The sequence below is a fragment of the Tursiops truncatus genome, chromosome 12 (genome assembly GCF_011762595.2).
Source record: "Tursiops truncatus isolate mTurTru1 chromosome 12, mTurTru1.mat.Y, whole genome shotgun sequence".
Lineage (NCBI taxonomy): Eukaryota > Metazoa > Chordata > Mammalia > Artiodactyla > Delphinidae > Tursiops > Tursiops truncatus.
This window is the reverse complement of record NC_047045.1, coordinates 50,795,747-50,820,106: the sequence shown is the minus strand read 5'-3', so window position 1 is coordinate 50,820,106 and position 24,360 is coordinate 50,795,747. Positions and strand designations below refer to the sequence as shown.

The following is a 24,360-nucleotide window of genomic DNA, read 5'->3' as shown; positions in this document are numbered from 1 at the left end:
TTTATCCATAAAGGTATCAAGGGATCTCTTTTCTCAGAATATCTTCAGGGACTAATCACTATAAAAATAACTGGAACTTTTAGTGAATACATTCCCTGGAGATGTCCATTATCACCTATGGACAGGGTTCTAAATGTTTCCTCAACAGCTCGTGACATTCAGTAGAATCAATAACATGTTTGAATTATTACTATGTCTTATCTAACTCATTTAAAAATTTTAAATGTGCAAACTTCTTGTAACATCTTAATAAGGACAAGAAATTAAAATGCGTTCTCAATCGCAAATAGTGATAGAATTGGAAGCACCCAAATGAGTAGAAATATCCCAGTAAAACTTGGCCTAGGCACTGGCCTTCAGAAATAAGTTGAGAACATAAGTGGGAAAAAAAAGATGCAAAAGTTGAAAAACGAGACGCGTTCGGGAGTTCAATTAGAAGAGTAATCGCGGAAGGAGACAGCCTCGGGTTCCCGGATCGCGCATGCGCAACCCCAGCACTGCACCCTCCGCCTCCCCAGGCCACGAAGGAAGTGACGCAACTGAGGGGCGGGGTGGGCTCTGCGCCGGAAGTGGCTTGTAGTTAGTAAATAAGCACGAAAAGGCGAGAGGAGCTGTCTCCATCTTGTTAGTATCTGCTACTCCTGCGACGCCGTGAAGATGGGGAGCGTCTTGGGGCTGTGCTCCATGGCGAGCTGGGTAAGGTGGTTTTTAGCGGCCTTCGGGGTGCTAGCGTGAGAGACAGAAGAAAGGCACCAGAGCTGGGCGGGTGAGGCCTAGAGAGACCGTGGTACCCCACCCAACGGGCAGTGCCTTCCTTCCCCATTTTCTCCCTTTCTCGCCTGGCCACTCCGACTCAGCTTCGGGGCCCTGAGTCTTTCGAAGAGCTGACCGGGGTGGCCGTGAGGAGCAGTGGACATGAGAAGTTGACCCCGATGGGAGAAGTGTAGCAGAGAGTTGGTAGTCTCCCTCCCCTACCCGTCTTTCGTGAAAGCTTTTCCCGATTCTTCCAGGCCCCCTTTTGTCCGATTTTTCTTATGTCTGCCTAGGCTATTTCTACAAAGGTTTTAGGCCCCTTCCTTTTGTGGAGTACCCCATCTCTTCTCGTCATCTCTTCCCAGCGACCTCAGACTGCAGCACTGTCATCCCTGGAGGCATGTCGGCCTCTTTGTTCTGTCGCGCAGGCTACAAATAAGTGACGGATATGTAGGGCAGCTTGGCAGTAATACTGATATAGTTATATCCTTTTTAAATGGTCCTAACTCTGCGACTGGGTCCTCGACCTCAATGGTATGAGAAAATTAGGTACTTCTCAAGTAATAATTTATGTATCTGGAAAAGCAGGTCAGTTCTGTGGTATTAAATACCAGTTTTTTGACATAAAGATGCTTGCGTAATTTGACATCTCACTTTTAATTAGGTGCACGTTGCCTTTTGATTAGATAGCGTTGTTAGAGTGACACTATTCTTCATTATAGTGGCAAGATTTCTTGTTTCATGTGGTACAAATAAATTTGAGTTTGATATAACCACTCCCCCGCTCCCCAATAGACAAAATTTGACTTTACAGTTAATAAAGATATTTGTAATATGGGGCGAGATATTTGGGTTCAAGTCATATTTCTTTAATCCATGGTTTATAAATTCCACTTATAACAATTGCTGGTCTGACTTCTCAGATGACCCCATTATATACATTAGCCAGCATTTTTAGTGTTTTACATACCTTACCTCTTTTTAAAAAGTTTTTGATATGGCTTGAACTATAAGTGTTAAATTTTAGTTAAATAATACATAGAGGTTACTCCAACCCAGGTCATTGTCTTGATTATGTTATTTTTTCTTGTAGTTCGGTGTGGAAAGCTGGTATATTTTTCTTTCTTTCAAAGCTCAGAAAGTAGAGAATCACTTGAACCCATTGAGTATCTTATAAGAGGCATATTTAGTGTAATAATTTAAATGTATTACAAAATGATTATTATAGAATTGTCTTAATTTGGAGGATGTTTAATTCGATTTGTAAAGTCAGATTTTGTCCATTTATCAAGTGGGCCTGTTATTTGTATATAGTAAGTCATTAACTTAGATCAGTTAAGCCAGAATTAAAATGAACCTCATTCTTCCCTTGCTCCAGTTTCTTTAGACTTAATCAATTTTTGTAAAGGTTTTTTGTTTTATAAAACTGTAGAAAATACCTCAACTATGAAAAAAAGTATAAAAAGATTACATGTAACACTACTGTATAGAGATTAGAGTGTTAATTTTTTAATTTCATTTTGTGGTTTTTTTGTTTTGTGTTTTTGCTGTTAAGTGGCCTAGAATTAGATTGATCTTAATCCTTGGTTCAAGCATGGTTATTTGATTGATGATTACTTTAAGCATTATTATAAACCTCTGTGGACCTCCTGCCTAATCCTGTAACTACATTACCAGCAATATATGCCTGCTTAAGTGCTTTTCCCCACCCCAATCTTACAATGCTGTTAGTGAATAGCATTGATATTTTGAATCACTGTACTTTATATACAGTAACTATCACTTTTTGCCCAAGATATTTAATGTAGTTAAGTAATTGAGAAGAAGGAGCTTGTGATTCCTGACTGCTTATTTTGTGCAGCCTCTGCTAGATTTTTATTTTTTAGTACAATGACTTGATTTTGTAGAAATGATTCACAGTTGTTATGAATAGCCAAGCAGTGCAGAGTACAAAATGTAAATGTCACCAACAAAGTCCCACCACCAATAACATTTCTTCTCTCTCAATGCATATATACAGTTGGATGAATGAACAGACAAAAATACCTTGTTAAGGAACGGTAGCATGGTGGACATGTATTTTTAAAGAATTTAATTTTTTTTCTGAATTTAACAAAAGAATATAAAAGTAAAGGAATTGCTGAATGTTAAGTAAACATTTCTTCATCAGGAGATGAAAGAGTTCTCTAAGGAGGTGTTTCTAGAGCAGTGGTTCTCAGCTGTCCCACAGGGAATATTTGGCAATGTCTGCAGGTATTTTTCATTGTCACAACTTGGGATAAGGGGTGCTAATAGCATCAAGTGGGTAGGATACTGCTAAATATTTCACAATACACAGGATAGTCCTCAACAACAAAGAATTATTTGGCCCAGGATGTGAGTAGTGCCATGGCTGAGAAATCCTGCTTTATCCTCTTCACTTGGCCAGTGTAAGAAAGGGAATGAAATTTAAGAGTCTTAGCTGCTCTTTAAAAAAGCATTCAACTAATCATCCTATTTTCACCTCTACCTTCAGCCTCACTTATGGAGGCACCTGGTGCCACCAATTCCTGATGTATTCGAGGATTCTATACAAATTTTATTGCTTAACTTTTCCCTTACTTTTTCCTTTGATGGTTTATAATTCAACTTTCTTGACCCATTAAATCAGTTATTATTTTGTTCCTTACAGTTTATTCTCCTGGGTTTTGTTTTTTTTTTTACTTTTTAAGTTTATTCCTTCTGTTAAAAATCCTTTTATTTTTCATTTTATTGGTGTTTCTAAAGTAATTCATATATTCAGTTTGCCATCTTTAACCAGAATTCCTTTGTATTATTTTTTATATATGGCTGTATTGTGTTATAACCATAATTCCCACAGTTGTTTAATCTTAGAACTAAACCAGTCATCCTTAAAATATCTGGGACCCAGTAGCATCAGCACACTAGGAGACTTACTGGAAACACTGACTGGGCCCCAGCATTCTATTTTAATATGCTCTCCTCGTGATTCTGATGGAAAACCACAGTTCTACACTTAAATGGATTCAAAGCTCAAAGCATTCTTTTTTACCATGGCTTCTCCCAGTTTTTTTTTTTTTTTTAATGTTGATGTCATCTCATAATTGACCAAATTTGGTCGACCAGTAGATTTTTTCAAAAAGGATTTATGGATGATGAAATCCCTGAATTTTTCATATTTAAAAATGCCTCATATGTTTTTGAGAGACATTGTAGACTGGTATAATAGTATACCCATTTCCTTCAGGACTTTGTAGTTATTTCTATGAATTGTGTTCTGTCTTATCCCACCCTGGTAGTCATTCCCTTCCAACACATCTCATATACATAATTGACCTGTTTCTTCTGCTTGGGTATCTGAAGAGCTTTACTTACCTTTGAAATTAACCAAGTATGTCTGACTTTAAATCTTTTATCACTTTTTTTTTCTGGAAAATATCGTTCTTTTGAAAATACAGACATTTCTTTAAGGAAGTTGTTATTGTATTATATCTTTGAATGTCCTTTTTTGTTTTATTTATTTAGAGGATTCTCTATTTTAAGGGCATGAGTTACTTTCATGTTACAGTGTCTTAGTTTTCCTTCCATATTATTTTTCCTATTTTTATTTTTGTCATTTTTTTAGTTGATATAATTTACATAAAATTCATACTTTGTAGTATGTGGTTCTGTGAGTTTTGACAGATCATGTAGTTGTGTAACCACTACAGAACATTTATCACCTTAAAGAATTATGCCATCCCCATCCTGGAGAATCCCTGTTTTTTTTCAGAGTCCTCCCTTTCCAGAATGTCACGTAAATGGAATCATACAGCATATAGCCTTTGGAGTCTGGCTTCTTTTACTTAGTGTAATCCATTTGAGATTCATTCATATTGTGGTGTGTATTAGTAGTTTCTTCCTTATTGTTGCATAGTATTCCATTGCTTGGACGTACCACAGCTTGTCTGTCTACTCACCAGTTGAGGGGCATTTCCAGATTTTGGTGGTTAAGTAGCTGTAAGCACTCCTGTAAAGTTTTTTTCTGTGACTATAACTTCTTATTTTGTTTACCTAAATACCTTGCAGTAGGATTGTTAAATCATATGGTAAATATACATTTCACTTATAAGAAATTGCCAAACTGATTTCCAAGATGGTCATATTAGTTTTTATTCTCACCAGCAAATATTTTCTTTAAGTCTGTGGCTTGTCTTTTCATTCTCGGAATGGTGTCCTTCAAAAAGTAGAAGTAATTGTGCTTTCTATATTGATTTGCTTTGGCACTTTTGTCAAAAACTTCTTTACCATATTTAAGTCTGTTTTTGAACTCTGTTCCTTTTATGTGTCCATACTTTTGCCTAAATTACCCTATTTTAATTACTGTAGCTTTAAAGTTAGTCTTGAAATCAGGTAGTGTGAGTCTTCCAACTCTGTTCTTTTTCAAAAGACTTTGGGCTACTCTAGTTCTTTTGCCTTTCCATAAAAGTTCTAGAAGCAGCTGGTTTGTTTCTACCAAACTCCTGCTGGAATTATGATTGGAATTGGGTTGAATTCATAGATCGGTTTGGAAAGAATTGATATCTTAATATGGATTCTTCCAATCCATGAGCCCGTTTATCTTGCCATTTATTTAGATCTTTGATTTCTTTCATTAGTGTTTTTTAATTTTCATCATTTGAAAGCTAGTGTATATTTTATTAGATTTATACTTAAGTATTTCTTTTTGTTGGTTTAATTTCAGTTTCCAGTTGTTTGCTGCTAATACTCAGAAGTATAATTGATAGATATGTCCATACTGATCTTGTGTCCTGTGACCTCATTAAACTTTCTTGTAGTTCTAGTAACATTCTTGTAAGTTCTTCGGGGTTTTTCATGTTGACAATTATGTGTGGAAGAAAGCAGTTTTATTTCTTCCTTTCCAAAGTATATACCTTTTCTTGCCTTGTTATATTGGCTGGGACCTCCAGTGTGCAGTCGAATACAAGTGGTGAGAGCAGAGATTCTTCGCCTTGTTTTGGATCTTAAGGGAAATCATTCAGATTTTCACCATGAAGTATGGTTGACAGCTATAGTTTTTTGTTTTTTTGGTAAATGTACTTTATCAACTCGAGGATATTGTTTGTTTGCTGAAAATTTTTTAGTTTGTTTTATAATGAATGGGTATTGAGTTTTTCAAATGATTTTTCTGCTTCCACTGAGATGGCCAAAATGGTTATCCTTTAGTCTATTAATGTGGTGAAATGATTTTTTTTGTTGTTGTTTTTGTTTTTGTGGTACTGCTGTGGCCTCTCCCGTTGTGGAGTACAGGCTCCGGATGCGCAGGCTCAGCGGCCATGGCTTGTGGGCCTAGCCGCTCCGCGGCATGTGGGATCTTCCCGGACCGGGGCACGGGCCCGCGTCCCCTGCATCGGCAGACGGACTCTCAACCACTGCGCCACCAGGGAAGCCCTGTGGTGAATTGATTTGATTGATTTTTCAAAAGCTTAATCAGCCTTGCTTTTTCCCAGCTAAACCCCACCTGATCACAATGTATCCTTTTGTATATTTTTTCTAAGACTATTTTCTTTTAAAGCAGTTTTAGTTTCACAGAAAAATGAGAGGTAGAGATTTTCCATATATCCCCTGCCCCGACACGTGGAAAGCCTCCCCCATTGCCAACATTCCCCACCAGAGTGCTGCATTTGTTACAATTAATGAACCTATCAATACATCAACACATCACAATCACCCAAAGTCTGTAGTTTACATTAGAGTTCATTCTTGGTGCTGGACATTCTGTGGATTTGGACAAATGTATAATGACATGTATCCACCATTATAGTAGCATACAGAGTAGCATACAGAGTAGTTTTCCTGCCCTAAAAATCCTCTCTGTGCTTTGCCTGTTCATCCCTCCACCCACTCCTGATCTGTTTGCTGTCTCCATAGTTATGCCTTTTCCAGAATGTCATACAGGTGGAACCATACATGTATGTATGTAGCTTTTTCAGATTGGTTTCTTTCAGCTAGTAATATCTATTTAAGGTTCCTCCATGTCTTTTCATGGTTTAATAACTCATTTCTTCTTAACATTGAATTATATTCACTGTCTGAATGTACCAGAGTTTATTTATCCATTTACCTACTGAAGGACATCTCATTTGCTTCTGAGTTTGGGCATTTACAAATAAAGCTGCTATAAACATCCATGTGCAGGTTTTCGTGTGAACTTAAGTTTTCAACTCCTTTAGTTAAATACCAAGGAATGCAATTGCTGGATTTTATGGGAAGAAATGTTTGGTTTTGTAAGAAACTGCCAAACTGGGGGGATTTTGATTTGGATTGCATTGAGTCTGTAGATCAAATTTGAGGAACTGACATCTTAACAATATTGAGTCTTCCTAATCCATGAACATGGAATATCTGTCCATTTTGTAGTTCTTTGATTTTGCTAATCAGAGTTTTGTAGTTTTCCTGATATTGATCTTGTACATACTTAGTTAGACTTATACTAAGTAATTTGTGTTTTTGGATGCTAACATAAATGTTATTGTGTTATTTCAAATTCCACTTTTTCATTGCTGGTGTATAGGAAAACAATTGACTTTTGTACATTAACCTTGTATTCTGCAACCTTGCTGTAATCGCTTAGTTCCAGGAGTTTTTTTGTTGATTTTGCACTTTCTATGTAGATGGCAATGTCACCTGTGAACGAAGACAATTTAATTTTTTTCTACTAATATGTATACCTTTAATTTCCTTTTCTTGTCTTACTACATTCTGGACCTTCCGGGAAAATGTTGAAAAGAAGTAGTGAAAGGGAACATCTTTGCCTGATTTTAACAGGAAAACTTCCAGTTTCTCACCATTAAATATGATGTTGTCTGTAGGTATTTTGATGATGTCCTTTACCAAGTTCAGAAAGTTCTCCTCTATTCCTAGTTTATTGAGAGTTTTTATCATGAATGAGTGTTGGGTTTTGTCAACTGCATTTTCTGTATCTAAAATGTGATCATATAATTTTTCTTATTTTATCTTCTTGATGTGATGGATTACATTAATTGATTTTTGAATGTTGAACTAGTCTTGCATTTCTGGGATAACTTGGTCATGGTGTGGAATTCTTTGTATACATTATTGGATTTGAGTTGCTAATGTTTTGTTAAGACTTATGCCTCTATGTTCATGAGAGAGGTTAATCTTTTATTTTCTTGTAATGTGTTTGTCAGGTTTTGTTATTAGAGTAATGCTGACTTCATAGAATAAGTTAGGAGGTATTCCCTCTACTCCTGTTCTCTGAGACTGTAGAGAATTGATATAATTTGCTCCTTAAGTGTTTAGTAGAATTCACCAGTGAACCTGTCTGGGCCTAGTGCTTTCTGTTTTGGAAGGCTATTAATGATTGATTAATTTTCTTTAATAGAGGCCTGTTCAAATTTTCTCTTTCTTGTGTGAGTTTTGGCAGCTTGTATCTTCCAAGGAGTTGGTCCATTTATGAAGGTTATCAACTTTGTTGGCATAGAATTGTTCATAGTATTCTTTCATTATCCTTTTAATGTCCATAGGGCTTGTAGTGACATCCCCTCTTTGATTTCTGGTATTAGTAATTTGTGTTCTCTCTTTTTTTCTCAGTTAGCCTTACTGGGGGCTTATCAATTCTGTTGATCCTTCCAAAGAACCAGCTTTTGGTTTCATTGATTTTTCACTATTTTCTATTCCTAATTGCATTGATATCTGATCTAGTTCTTATTTTTTCTGTTTATTTTTGATTTAATCTGCATTTCTTTTTCTAGTTTCCTAAGATAGAAGCTTAGATGGTTGATTTTAGATTTTCTTTTCTGATAAATGCATTCAGTGCTATAAATTTTCCTCAAAGCACTGCTTTCACTGAATCCTACAAGTTTCTATAAATTGTGTTATTTTCATTTAGTTCAAAAATTTTTTTAAATTTCTCTTGAGATTTCTTTGACCTATGTGTTTATTTTAAAAAGTGTATTGTTTAATCTCTAAGGATTTTGGGATTTTCCAGTTATCTTTTTGCTGTTGATTTTTAGTTAATTGCATTGTAGTCTGAGAGTAGTCAGTGTATGGTTTCTGCTGGTTTAAGCTTGATAATGTGTTTTATTGTCAAGAATGTGGTTTTGGTGAATGTCCTGTGTGATCTTGGAGAGTAATGTGTATTCTCTGGTTATTGGATAGAGTAGTATATAAATGTCAGTTATCCATTTGATTGGTGGTGTTGAGTTCAACTGTATCCTTATTGATTTTCTGCTTGCTCAATCTGTCCATTTCTGAGAGACAGGTGTTGAAGTCTCTTAACTGTGATAGTGGATTCATCTATTTCTCCTTGGCATTTTATCAATTTTGCATTACATAGTTTGATGCTCTGCTGTTAGGTGCATACATATTAAGAATTATGTCTTCTTGGACAATTGACCTCTATCATTATGGAATGCCTTTCTTTATCCCAGATAACTTTTGTTGTTTTGAAGTCTGCTCTGTCTGAAACTAATATAGCTATTCCTGTTTTCATTTAGTGTTAGCCTGTTGTATTTTTCTCCATCCATGTACTTTTATTCTGTATATGTGTGTATATTTAAAGTGGGTTTCTTGTAGATGACATAATTGGGTTTTATTTTTTGATCCACTCTGACAGTCTCTGTTTTTTAATTGATAAATTTAGATCTCTGACCTACAAGGTGATTATTGATAGATTTGGATTCATATTTTCCATACTCGTTAATGTTTTCTGTTTGTTGCCCTTGTTTTTCCTGTTGTGTGTTGGGGGGGGTTGTTTAAGCATTGTATATGATTCCATTTTCTCTCTTATTTAGCATATCAGTTAAATTTTTTTAACTTCTGTAAAATTTTATTTATTTACTTATTTTTGGGTTTGTTGCCCTATTTATCAGTGCATTTGGGCTGCTCTAACAAAAGACCACAGACTGGGTGGCATGTAAAGAACAGAAATTTGTTTCTCACAGTTCTAGAGGCTGGTAGTCCAAGATTAGGGTGCCTGCGTGGTTATCTTCTGTGTCTGGTGAAGGCCCTCTTTGGGTTGCAGACTGCGAACTTCTTCATATGTCTTCACATGGCCGAAGGGGTGAGGATCTCTCTCGGGTCTCCTTTATAAGAGCACTAATCCCATTCATGAGGTCTCTCCCCTTTTGATCTAATTCTTCCCAAAGGCCCTATCTCCTAACATCATCGTATGCATTAGATTTTCAACATATGAATTTCAATCTGTAGCACCATGGAATTTGCAGTGTACGTTTACAACTAATCCACTTTCAAGTAACAGTATACCACTATACACACTTCAGTATAATGCTGTACCAGTTGATAGCTAGTGTGAATACCTTGTAATAGCAGAACAGTCTTTCCTCCTTTCCTTTCTATATTACTGTCATTCACTTTATGTGTGTGTGTGTGTGTGTGTATATATAAACAATGTGTGTATATATATACCCACATATATGTATGTATTACAGAAGTATGTGTATAGGCATAACATATATGTGCATACATAATACATTGTTTCTCTTGTTATTTTGAGCAAACGTTAGCTCAACTAAGAAAAGTAAGTTTTTATTTCACTGTCGTTTACCCTTTCTTTATGCTCTTTCCTTTTTTATGTAGATTAGAGTTTCTGACCTATGTTATTTTCCTCATCTCTAAAGAACTTTGAACATTTCTTGCAAGTAGGTCTACAATTTGGCAACAAATTCTATTAGCTTTAATTTGGGAAAGTATTTCTACTTCTTTCAAAGGATAATTTGCAGAGTAGAGAACTATAGGTGGGTGAGCTTTTTTCTCTCAATGCTAAAATATTTCACTTCACTCTTGTTCGTGGTGTCTGAGGAGAACTCGGATATAATTCGTTACTTGTTTATCTATAGGTAAGGTGTTTTTTCCTCTGGCTCCTTTCAAGACTTTTTATTTTCTGTAGTTACAAGCGCTTTATCTAGGTGTAGGGTTGGTTTGTTTTGTGGAGGGTGGGGTATATATGTCTGATGTTAATTTGGGAAAATTCTGTCATTTAAAAAAATTTTTTTTTCCCTTCTCCTTCTGGTACTCCCATTATATTATACCATTTGTAGTTGTCTCACAATTCTTGGATGTTCTGTTGAACAAAATATCAGTCTTTAGTCTCTTGGCTTTTTAGTTTGGGAAATTTCTATTGAGATAGTCTACAGCTCAGAAATTATTTCCTTAGCCATGTCTGCATTCTTCATTTCTGTTAGTGTTTTTTATTTCTAGCATTTCTTTTTGGTTCTTTTTTAGGATTTTCATCTCTGCTTCTTGTAGGCTGTCTACTTTATCCATTAGAATCCTTAACGTATTATAGTTGTTTTAAATTTTTGGTTGGTAAGTCTAACTTACTTGCCATGCTGGTTTTGATGCTTGCTCTGTCTCTTCAAATTGTGTTTTTTGCCTTTTGTTATGCCAGTAATTTTATTCCTAATAGCCAGACACTATGTACCAACTAAAAGGAACTGCTATAAATAGACTTTGGATCGTGTCATGGTGAGGTGTGGGGGAAGGAGAAACATTCCATCATTCTCTGATTAGGTCTTAGTCTTTTAATAAGCCTATGCCTCTGGACTGTGAACTTTACAAGTGTTTCTCAGTTTTTTCCTCCCCCCTTAAATGGGGGAGGATGGCTAGAATAGGTTGGAGTTGAGTATTTCTCTTCCCCTAGATTATTTATCCTCTGATAATACCCCAGCAAGTTAGACTCTATTTAACTAGTTTCTCTTGAGGTCGAGTGTTAAGAGCAGTGTTCTAGTATATTTCAGAATGGTTCCTTTTCCCCTTTGCTGCAAGAAGCAGGGGGGAATTTTTCTCTCATGTTTACTATGAGAACCTGGTTGAAGTCCTAGAGGAAAAGTTCACAAATTTGTGGGGCCTTTGTATAACTGGGTTTTCCTGGAATTTTTAACTTTCAGACTTGTCCACAGTGAGGCTCCAGCAATTCTTCAGTTATTCTCCAGGATATCCTCCCTGCACAGTGGTTCCCAAGTCAGTTTCCACTTGTGGGCTCTAGTAAGCCACGACTCCCTATATTCACCTGTCTGTCTCTTCAGTCTTGGGGGCAGTGACTTACCCTATGTCCTCACCTAGCTTATGGATCCTAGAAGAATTGTTGATTTTTTTAGTCTGCTTGGCTTTTTACTTGTTGTTAGGATGGAGTGGGGTTTCTAAGCTCCTTACCTGTGGAAATGGAAACTGGAAATCTTTGTATACTTTTTATATTGTTGACAAGATATTAGGGACTTTTTTTTTGATGTTCATAAAAGATATTGGTCTGTTGTTTCCTTATGATATCTTTGGATTTAGTATCACTTTTTTGCCTCTTCAGTTTTCTGTAAGAATTTGGGTAGAGTGGTTTGATTTATTCTTTAAATGTTTAATGGAATTCACTAGTGAAGCCGTCTATGCTTGCGAAGGTTTGTAACTACAAATTCAGTGTCTTGACTAGATACAGGGTTATTCATCCTATATATTTCTCATTGAATGATTTCTGGTAGTTTGGATTTTTCATGGAGCATGTCCATTTTATCTAAGGTGTTGAATTATTGAATAAAATTGCTCGTAGTTTTCTCTCATAATCATTTGATGCTTGTAAGATCTGTAATAATGTCCTCTCATTTCCTACACTGATGATTTGTGTGTTCACTCTCTTGCTGTTTTTTATCCTGATCAGTCTGACTATATAGGTTTCTAAATTGTAATGTTCTTCTAAAACTAGCTTCACAGACTTCCTTGTTTCCTGTTTTTTACCTCATTGATTTATCTTTATTCTGCCTATTTGGGCTACAATTTGCTTATTTAATAACTTAAGGTGGAAGCTCTGATCAGTGATTTGATATATTTATTCTTATTTAATATAGCCATTTAATGCTATAGGTTTCTTTTAAACACTGCTTTAGGTGCATTCCAAAAATGTGATATGTTATTATTTTCATTCTCTTTAATTTATTCTTTGATGTCTTCTGCCTGTGGGTTAATTAGACTATGCTATTTAGTTTCTAGAGATATCTTTGTTATTGATCAGTATTTACTTCCATTGTGGACCAAGAATCCATGTATGATTTGAATAATTTTATATTTATTGAGATTTGAGATTTGTTTTATGGCCCAGAATATAGTCTGTTTTGGTTAAGTGTTCTCTGTGCTTTTGAAAATAGTTTTTACTGCGCTTTCATTAGATGGAGTATTTCCTAAATGTCAGACACAGTTGATTAATAATGTCGTTCAAGTTTTCTATATATTTATTGGGATTTTTTGCTTCTATTTCAATTAATGAAAGAACATAAATGTGGATTTGTTTGTTACTCTTTTTAGTTTTATTAATTCTTTCCTTGATGCATTTTGAAGTTCTCTTTTAGATGCAGAAATATTTATGATTGTATGTTGTATGTTTCCTCCATGAATATCCCATATTTCCATGTATCAATATGTCCCCTTTTATTATGAAATGGCCCTCTTTATCCCTGGTAAAATTCTTTACTCTGAAGTCTACTTTGTCTGATACTGCTGTAGCGTGGTATGTGTGTATGTATATATATATGTGTGTGTATATGTATTATTTTTGTATATATATGTATGTACACTTTTTTCTTTATACTTTTAACCAATTGTGTCTTTGTGTTTAAGTGGGTTTCTTGTAGAAAAGTTGGATCTTGCTCTTTTATCTGACAATCTGCCTTTTAATTGGGAGTGTTTAGTCCATTTATGTGATTATAGATTATGTTTGGGCTTAAATCAACCACCTTTCTATTTGTTTTCTGTTTATCCTCTCTGTTCATTGTCTCTTTTCCTTAGTTTTTGCCTTATTTTGGATTAATTAGCCATTTCTTAGTATTCTGTTTTATATCTTTTAGCTTACTAGCTGTATTTCTTTGTTTTGCTTTTTTATAAGTCACTTTAGGGTTTTTAGTATTTAACTTAACTACAATCTACCTTTGTGTGATATCCACTTTATTTCTAATTTAAGTGTATACAGAAGTATAGTTGAATGTCTCCTCTTCCAGCCTGTTTTTTTTAATTAATTAATTTTTTTATTATTTATTTTTTGGCTGCATTGGGGCTTCATTGCTGCATGGGCTTTCTCTAGTTGCGGCGAGCGGGGGCTACTCTTTGTTGTGGTATATGGGCTTCTCACTGCCGTGGCTTCTCTTGTTGCGGAGCACGGGCTCTAGGTTCATGGGCTCTAGAGCGCAGGCTCAGTAGTTGTGGCCCATGGGCTTAGTTGCTCCGCGGCATGTGGGATCTTCCCGGACCAGGGATTGAACCCGTGTCCCCTGCATTGGCAGGCAGATTCTTAACCACTGCGCCACCAGGGAAGTCCTTCCAGCCTATTTGTAATTGTCACACATTTTACTTCCATCTTTGTTATAACCACCAGAATACATTGCTATTATTTTTGCTTAAAAAAAATAATAATCTTTTAAAGTAATCTTTTTGATGTAAGAAAAAAATACACACTACTTCCTTTGTTCATTTCTTTTGTGTAGATCCACATTTCTGCTGGTGTAACGTTCCTTCTTGAAAGATAGATTAGATTTGTTAGTTTTGGATTCTTCATGCCTAAAAATGTCTTCACTTTGCCTTAATTTTTGAAAGATATTTTTGCTGAGTATAAACTTCTGTGCTTACAGTGGTTTTTTTCATTCAGTAATGACATTTGGCTTGCAGTATTTCTTACTAGAAGTTGATACCTTTCTTTGTTCCTCTTTATATAATGTGCCTTTATTATTTTGCTTGCTTTTAAGATTTTTCTGTTTACCATTGTTTTTCAGCAGTTTATGATGTGACTTGGTGTAGTTTTCATAATATTTGTATCACTAGGGCTTTCTTGAGTTTCTTGGATCTGTGAGTTTATAGTTTTCATTAAATTAGGAACATTTTGGCAATTATTTCCTCAAAAGGACTTTCCTGTCTCCTCTCTCCTTCAGGAGCCCCAATTTCACATATATTAGGCTGTTTGAAATTGTGTCACAACACTAATCCTCTTTTTTTTTTTTTTAGTTTTTTAATCTCTAATTTTGGATCATTTCTTTTGCTATGTCTTCAAGTTCATTAGTCTTTTCTGCAGTGTCTTATCATGTACTTTTTGGTTCAGAGATCTTACTTTTCATCTCCATAAGTTTGATATGGATCTTTTAAATTATCTTCCATATCTTTGCTTGACATGCTGTGTTCTCTCCTTGAGCAAATGAAGTATAATTACAATAACATTAGAGTGCCATTATTTATAACTGAATTAAGTCATCTGTGTAATTTCAGGTTGGTTTTGATTTATTGACTTTTCTCCTCATTGTAGGTTGTTTTTGCCATACTGGCATGCCTACCAATTTTTTTATTAGCTGTTAGGTATTGTAAATTTTACCTTGATGGGTGCTGGATGTGTTGTATTTTTAAAAAACATTCTTGGGCCCTATTCTTAGACATAGGTGAGTTATTTGAAGAGAATTTGATCTTTTCAGTGTTTGCTTTTAGGCTTTGTTAAGTGAGACTGGAGTAGCTTTAGCCTTATGGCTTATTTCCACACACACCCCCTACCCCCCCCCCACCCCTGCCCAATACTGTGTAATAATAATAGCCTTATAACTCTGCTCAAGGCCTTATAAAGTTCTTCCACTCTGGCTGGTAATACCACCCTCCCCACTCCCCCACCCCCACCCCACAGTAATTTAATCAAATGCATGTACTGATCAGTGCTCTGCTGAAGACACAAGTTGAAGCTTCTGCAGATCTCTGGAGTTCACTCTTGGTGTAGCTTTCTCCTCTCCTTGTTTCTGCCCTATGAACTTTAGCTGCCTTCACTTCCCTGAACTCTCAACTGTCCCAACTCTGTCTCCTCAATTCAGTAGACTGCTGTCCTCTGTCTGGATTCTCCTCCCTGCACTGGAAACTCTTTCCCAGGCAGAAAGATTGGGACAGTCATAGAGTTCACACTGTTTCATCTCTCTCAGAAACTAGTGTCCTACATTGCCTATTGTTAATTGTCTGAAAAACCATTGTTTCATTAATTTTTTTCCCTTGGATTAAGGCAGTAGGGTAAGTCTGGTCACTGTTACTCTATCTTGGCTTGAGTTTATGGTACTTAATCCCAGACTTTATTCATCGATCAGATTTTATTTTCAGCTGTTTTTGTTTTGTTCCATGATAGTTAATTACTGTTTTTTTAAGCATGTTTTTCCCCTTCTCATTTCTTCTCAGCCTTGCAATCCTCCTTTTCAGCTTGTTCTATTCTTTTCATTTTGAGCTCTCCTTTTTGCTTCAGGTGTACCAATTTTAGGGAATTTCCTCTTCTTACTGAGTTATGTTTTATTTCAGATTGGATTTTTCAAATGCCTTTTTTTTGTCTGAGGGGACATGTTTGCTTATTTTTATGTTTTGCTAAAGTGTGTTTGCATTGTTTCCACGACATTTATTTTTATCTTACTGAAGTTTAGTATAAGTGGTTCTTATCCTACCTTATATTGGTTACTATAGTGTGTCTGGCTTCTATAATTCTCCCTTCCTGTGGTATCTGATGGTATGGTGGAGCTCAGCCTAGATTATATTCAATTCTTTTGAGGATACTTTCATTTTGCCTTTCTGAGATATTGTTAAATTCCATTACTAGTATTTGCCTCTCCTGCTGAGGGAGATATTCTTTTCCCCTAGGATATACTACTAGTTTAGTGTGGAGTTCTGTTAGACAATGCTAGCTAGCCTCACTTGTTCACTTATCCTGTTTTGCCTGATTCTAATAGAAAATTTTACTGTTATCACTACTACCAAGTCAGAAGAGGGAAAAGATAAGGATATCAATTCACTTCTTTTCCTCCTCTGGCGTATCTGAGAAATATCAGACTTTTGTGAATTCACCAGCATGATTTCTGGGGTTAAAAGGCAGGAGTTGGAGATCAGCTTGTAAGTGTGAATATTCCATTCCTTTTCTTAGCTAAACTTTGGTTGCTGCTGCTGTTTTTTCCCCCCTTTTGTTGTTTTAACTGAGTTTACTCATTTTGCTTGATATAAAGGGCAAGCACTTTTTGGTTTTACTTTGCTTCAGTTTTACCCAGAAGTTACTAAATTTTATAGTTTATAGATAATATATGTGAACCAAATCTCTTGGTAATTACTTTAACTCCAATCCTTTCTTTTTTGAGTAGATAGAATGTAAGTTTTCACTGTATCATTTTAAACTATACTGACTTTTAAAGTTCTTTTTCCAGATACCATGTTTGTGTGGCAGTGCCCCATGTTTGCTGTGCCGATGCTGTCCTAGTGGAAACAACTCCACTGTAACTAGGTTGATCTATGCACTTTTTTTGCTTGTTGGAGTGTGTGTATCTTGTGTAATGTTGATACCTGGAATGGAAGAACAACTAAATAAGGTTAGTTTTCTTTTTTTTTTTAAATGATTAACTGAACCTTTAGTATGTATATGCATAAAACTGCTTCTTGTGTATTGGAAACAGAATACTGTAAAAAGGAAGAATACTTAATCCGAGTTTTAGTAGTTCATGATCATTTAGGAAAGACAAACAGTGAAAGGCAGCTTATTAAAATTCTCTGATGGTAGGGCAGAAAATGTGTTGTGTTAATATGAGGAAATCAGTAATTCTAACCAGGGAAATGTCAGAATCACTGTGGGTCTCATGGAAAAAGGGACATTCTAAGAATCAGTAAATTTTTGTATGCAGAAATTGAAAAATAGGAAGCAGAATGAGGATAAAAGCTTTTTGAGCTAAGTATGTATGCCTTAGGAAGATTTATCTGATAATTAGGATAGAAGGCAGCAGTTAAGTATGGTGGCTCTTGGAATGGTGTAATCAAGAAGGGCATAGAGGGCCTGAAATAATTCTCTGAATGTAGAATTGACTGAATCTGGATTTAAATATTGGCAGTGATAGAATAATAAATAATAACCAGGTTCTGATCCTAGATAACTGAGAGGAAACTGTTGCTGTTAACTCAGGAAAAAAAAGAGAGAATAGGTGTTTTATTAAACTTTTTTTTTCCCCCAGGGAGTCAGGTTGTGCAAAGAGATGGGGAAAATATAATCTAGTATATAATATGTTAGCTTGTGGGTACCGCACCACATTGTGTGTGTGTGTGTGTCCAGCAGGAAGGAAAAAATTTGGGTGTGTAACTCATAAAAGAAATCAGAGATAGAGATGAAATTCAAACTATGGCAGCATATGCTGAAGAAGACCATTTGGAGTGAGGAGAGCTAGAGCTTTGACAAAAGCTCTAAAGGGAGTTGATGGAGAAAAGGGAACCTCTGAAGGAACAGTGAAAAAAGAGAACCAAGAACCTGTTTAGTAGGCCTTAGGAACAGAGTCTTAAGAATGACAGCATAATGTCTGTTTAAAAAAGGTAAAGGAGTGTGAGGATTAAGAAGTAGCCTTGGGATTTGACAGCCAGTATATGTCTAGTGTCTTGAAAAACCATTTATAGAGTGCTGACCTAGAAGGATTGGGAGGGAGAGTTAGATGGCTATGAGGAAATGGATCCAATGAGAATAGACTGCTGATTTAAGGAGTTTTGTAATGCAGATAGTAAGTCTTAGAGGGAGGCTGAATTAAAGAAGTTTTTAGGCTGGGGAGATTTAATTATTTGTATTTTGAGAATAGTCATAAGGGATCTAACCCGTGAGAGAGAATGTGATCAAGAGAAGGCATATAGAAGTTATTTTTCCTCCAAGGAAAAATGAATGACAATAGAAAATTTGAGGTTGAGAGAGTGTTTATGTCAGATAACCTCCATTTTAAACCATAGTTGTCTGCTTAGGGTTGACTTTGGGGTAAGGAAAAACAGTGTAAGTTTGGGAAATGAGCTTATTACAGTTTCAAAGTAGCATTGTACATGGCATATGTAGATGCTCAGTTAATGTTATTCAGGTCCTTCGTATAAGCAGAAGACGTTCATATGTTTTTTGTCATGGATCCAGTTGACTGTTGTTATGAACGGTTTAGTTTATAGATGTTAGTTAGTTTGTAACCCCCAATGTTTCTGCTTCTCTGCTTTCTGAAGGTCATCAGAGAATTGCATTTCCTAGAGTGCTTGTGATATGTAGGGTCATGTCTCTAGTACTGGTCAGTGAGTTATGCGTAGAAGTGATAAACATCACCCTCTACTTGGTAATGCAGATTCTCCTTTCTTTTCTGTCGCAACCTGTATATCATTTGAGATGGTGGCTTCTCTGGCAGCCTGGATTCTTTTAGTTGACTAAGTAGAACCAACCATGAAATACATCTTTGCTGTTTAAGCCACCTATATTTGGAGGTTGTTACTGTAGCAACTTAACCTAATATAGGTGATTGAATTAAAACTTAATGATGGAATTAGCCAGGTGGTGTGCTGCTCTCATTTAAGGGCATGGGATAATTAAGGGTGTTAGTGAGTACATGTTGCAAGTGAGTATGTTGCAAGTAAGTACATATTGCCATAATTGTTAAACTAAGTTGGGAAAGTAGGGTTCAAGTGAGACCAAGAAAGAGCTTATAGACTGTACAGGAGCTAGCAAAAAGAAAGTAGCACCTGCATCAACTTAAATAAAATTTTAGGTTCTTGATTTTAAAGGCACATATTAACAGCTGTATTTTGGCATATTGGTTTGCTTTAACGTTTCTAGAGGCAGTAATTCACTCTGATATATGTGAATAGTGTATCTACTCCCATTTATTTCACTTAAAAATATTTTAAAAATACTTTCTTGTACTCTGATTTCAGTGTGATTTTCTGAAATGGTCATCAGTCTTTTTTAAGATTTTAAGTTAAAAAATAAAAATACAGCCAGCCATTTTGCTGTTAATCCAAATCCATCCATTATCAGAAATAACACTTGTAGAATGAGGGACCAAAACTCAAAATGCCATCATGGTTCTCTTTAGTATTTAGAAACCGATTTAGTTACTCTGTGATTATTTACACTTTTATTGATTGTATTTTTCTCTTATACATGTGATTGAATATATCCCAGTGGAATGCAAGTTTTTAAAAAAACTTAGAATAAGTCTGCATGTTAAAATAAGCATCCACTTTAGGATTGACATTTGTAGCTTATCCGGTGCTCACATAAAGTAAAAAAAGAGTTACACTTCTGTCTTATGAAAACGTGTAGACGTAGCTTGATTACATTTCAGCATAAACTGTAAAGTGAACTTCAATTTTCTAAACCTTAAACTATTTGATTACAGAATTTTCATTTTTTCTTGAGAAAATTCTAGATCACAAATTGCTGTTTTGTTTTCAGATTCCTGGATTTTGTGAGAATGAGAAAGGAGTGGTCCCTTGTAATATTCTGGTTGGCTATAAAGCTGTATACCGTTTGTGCTTTGGCTTGGCTATGTTCTACCTTCTCCTATCTCTATTAATGATCAAAGTGAAGAGCAGCAGTGATCCTAGAGCTGCAGTACACAATGGGTAAGGTTTTTAATAAACTTCAATATAAAGTCTGCATAGTCTCTTCTCAGTAATTTTGAGTCTGTCTAAAGAAAGTTTAAGGTAAAATAAACTTGAACAATCTGCAGAATTATTTTATTCATGAATGACAAGGTAAGAAAATCCTCTTGTCTCTATTAGAGAATGTGTTGGAATTTGGAAATATAAATATTAAATAGTAGCCTTGGGTCATTTATTGGTATAGTCTCTGCATTATGTTTAATAAAGTTGACCCATGTGAACAACGCAGGTTTGAACTGTGCAGTTCCACTTTATATGCAGATTATTTTCAACAGTAAATACAGTGTACTACACAATCCATGTTGATCTCTAGTTGAATGAATTCACAGATGAGGAACCTCGGATACAGAGGGCTGACTATAAGTTATATATGGATTTTCAACCATGCAGAGAGTTGGCACCCCTAACTCCAGCATTGTTCAAGGGTCAACTGTATTTTCATCCTAAAAAGGAAGATTTATCATATCTGTGACTAATAATGAGGAGCTTATTCCTCCTTCTCCTCTTAGCTTTTTGTAGGCCAATCTCACTACATAAAACTGAACTCAGTTCCTAAGATGTACAGTGCAGCCAAAATGAAAAACTTTATTCCTTTGAAACAAGGTGATTGATTGATTTTCCAAATGGTTATACTGAACAACCTAGAAACTTCAGGGTCCCTTTTATCAGTCTCCCTTAATATAGAGCACTACTTCTCACACTCAATTTTGAATGTTTTGAATTTTATCACTGTTTTTTCCCCTCATAAATAAAAAAAAATTTTTTGGAATATCTGCTATTGCTTATCTATTAACATGCTACCGAAGACAAGAAGAATGAACAAGTGAAATATTAATGAAAAAAGATGTGCTGTGCCAGGTTGATTTTATTTTGTTTTGTTCCCTTAGTCATTGGTTGTTTTAATTTAAATTTTTTTTGCAGTCTTAAAACATCTTTACTAAATGTATTTTTAAACACTTCTCAAAATGTATTACAGGGTGGCTATCACAGTCATTTCATGAGATAACATTCTCAAAACATGCACTAAGCACTCATGTCACTGTTAATGTTTTTTTTTAATTGAGTTATAATTGACATATAACATTGTGTCAGGTTTAAAGTGTACAAAGTGTTAATTTCATACTTTAATATATTACAGTATGATTACCATCATAGTATTAGCTGACACCTCTATCACATCACGTAATTATTATTTCTTAGTTGTGATGAGAACAGTTAAGATCTAGTCTCTTAGAAGCTTTAAAGTACATTTTTCTTTTTCAGATTCCACATATTGGTAATATCATGTATGTTTGTTTTTCTTTGTCTGGCTTATCTCACTTAGCATAATGCCCTCAAGGTCCATCCGTGTTGTTGCAAATGACAGGATTTCCTTCTTTCTCGTGGCTGAATGATATTCCATTGTGTATATATACTATAGTTTCTTTATTCATCTGTTGACAGATACTTAAGGTTGTTTTCATGTCTTGCCAATTATGAATAATTCTTCAATAAACATGGATGTGCAGATATCGTTTCAGTACCCTATTTTCACTTTCTTTGGATATATACATAGAAGTGGGATTGCTGGATTGTATGGTAGTTCCATTTTTATATTTTTTGAGGAACCTTCATACTGTTTTCCATAGTGGCTGAACTAGTGTACATTCCCAGTAACAGTGCATAAGGGTTCCCATTTCACCACATTCTCACCAACATTTGTTATTTCTTGTCATCATGATAGCCATTCTAATAGGTCTGAGGTGGTGATATCTCATAATGGTTTTGATTTACATTTCTCTGATGATTAGTGATGTTGAGCACCTTTTCATATGCCTGTTGGCCATTTGTATGCCTTCTCTGGAAAAGTATTTAGTTCCTCTGTCCATTTTTTAATTGGATTGTTTGTTTTTTTAATGAGTTGTATGAGTTCTTTATATATATTTGGTATTAACCACTTTTTGATACATGGTTTGCAAATATTTTCTCCTATTCTGTAGGTTGTCCTTTCATTTTGTTGATTGTTCCTTTTGCTTTGCAGAAGCTTGTTAGTTTGATGTAGTCCCACTTGTTTGATTTTACTTCTGTTGTTTGTACTTTTGCTGTCTCATCCAAAAACTCATTGCCAAGACCAATGTTGTGGAGTTTCTTCCTTACTTTCTTCTTCCCAGTATCAGCATCTTTCTAGTATTGATATCTTTTATGGTATCAGGTCTTAAATGTTTAAGTCTTTAATTCATTTTGAGTTAATTTTGTGAGTCGTGTAATAAAGGAGTCCATTTTCATTTTTCTGTGGTTACCCAGTTTTCCCAAGACTGTTGAGGAGACTGTCCTTTGCCCATTGAGTGTTCTTGACTCCCTTGTCAAATATTCATTGATCCGAAATGGAAGGGTTTATTACTAAGCTCTCTCTATTCTATTCCATTGGTCTAGGTGTCTACTTTTATGGTACTACTGTTTTTAATTACTGTAGCTTTGTAGTATAGTTTGAAACCAGTAAGTGTGATATTTCCAGCTTTGTCCTTCTCATGGCTGATTTGTCTATTTGCGGTCTTTTGTAGTTACATACAAATTTTAGGATTGTTTTTTCTATTTTTTTTTAAGTGGCATTGAAATTTTTATAGGGAGTACTTTGAATCTATAGGTGGCTTTGGGTAGTATGGACATTTTAACTATTCTTCAGATCCACAAACACGAGTTATCTTTCCATTTGGTTGTGTCTTTTTCAGTTGTTTTTTTTTAATTCAGCCACTGTGCCTTTTGGTTGGTGAATTCATTACATTTACATTTAGCGTAATTATTGATATGAAGGACTTACTAATGTCATCTTATTCATTGCTGTCTGGCTGTTTCATATTTCCATAATTTCTTTTTTCTTTCTTAACGCCTATGTAAATTGGTGATTTTCTTTGTAAATTGGTGGTATGGTCTGCTTCCCTATTTTCTGTAAATCTACTTTAGGTTTTTGCTTTGTGGTTACCATGATGCTTACATAAAACATCTTATAGATAAAACAGCCCATTTTAAGCTGATAGCAACTTCAGTTGTATACAAAAGCCCTACCCATTTACTCCTCTTTTATTTTTTGATATTATAATTTATCTCTTTTTATATTGTATATCCATTAACCAATTATAATAGCTGTTGTTTTTTTTAATACTCTTTAATCTTTATACAACAGTTACGTAGTTAACACACCATGCTATTAAAGAATTAGATTTTTCTAAATCTGTGTATTTCCATTTACCAGTGTGTTGTATACTTTTGTATGTTTTCGTGTCACTAATTTACTGTCTTTTTGTTTCAACTTGAAGAATTCCTTTCACCATTTTTTACAAGACAGATTTAGTGGTGGTGAATTCCTTGGATTTTGACTGAGAAAATCTTTATTTCTCCTTTGTATCTGAAGGATAACTTTGCTGGACAGAGTAATCTTGGCTGGCATTTTTTTCCTTTCAACACTTTGAGTATGTCACTTAAAGTCATTCTACTCTCTCTTGGCCTATAGGGTTTTCTACTGAGAAATCCACTGAGAGCCTGATGGAAATGACTTTGTAGATTACAATCTTTTTCATCTAGCTGCTTTTAGGATTCTCTCTTGTTCTTTGATTTTTGACAGTTTTCATTATGTAACATGGCTTAAAAGATTTGTTTGCATTGAGCTAATAGTGTGATCTATTAGCTTTGTGAACTTGGATGTCCAGACGTAGGAAGTTCTCAGCTATTATTTCTTTTCTTTCTTTTTTTTTTTTGTGGTACGCAGGCCTCTCACTGTTGTGGCCTCTCCTGTTGCAGAGCACAGGCTCAGCGGCCATGGCTTACAGGCCTAGCCGCTCCGCGGCATGTGGGATCTTCCTGGACCGGGGCACGAACCCGTGTCCCCTGCATCGGCAGGCGGACGGACTCTCAACCACTGCGCCACCAGGGAAGCCCCTCAGCTATTATTTCTTTAAACTTTTTGCCCCCTTCTTCCTCTCTTCTTCTGAAACCCAATCATTCTAATATTTGAATTCCATAGATTACTGAGGCTTTCTTCCCTTTTTCATTTTTTTTCTCTGTTCACCCCTGATTGGGTTATATCAAAATTCCTGTCCGTTTTTTCTGTCTTCCATTTGATCTGCCCTTCTGCAGATCTCTATTGTAATTTTCATGTCTTTTGTTGAATTCTTCAGCTCCAGAGTATGTTTGGTTCTTTTTTAT

General features: G+C 35.4%; 1 protein-coding gene across 1 annotated transcript in view; it reads left to right on the top strand.

Annotated features, from left to right (window-relative positions):
• The first annotated feature begins 552 nt into the window (after positions 1-552).
• SERINC1 (serine incorporator 1) overlaps positions 553-24,360 on the top strand; it is a 31,738-nt gene continuing 7,930 nt past the window's right edge. The window contains exons 1-3 of the mRNA XM_019951801.3: positions 553-696; positions 16,947-17,108; positions 19,973-20,142. Coding sequence (XP_019807360.1) covers positions 658-696; positions 16,947-17,108; positions 19,973-20,142 — 371 coding nt within the window. The 5' untranslated portion in view covers positions 553-657. The remainder of the gene's footprint in view (positions 697-16,946; positions 17,109-19,972; positions 20,143-24,360) is intronic.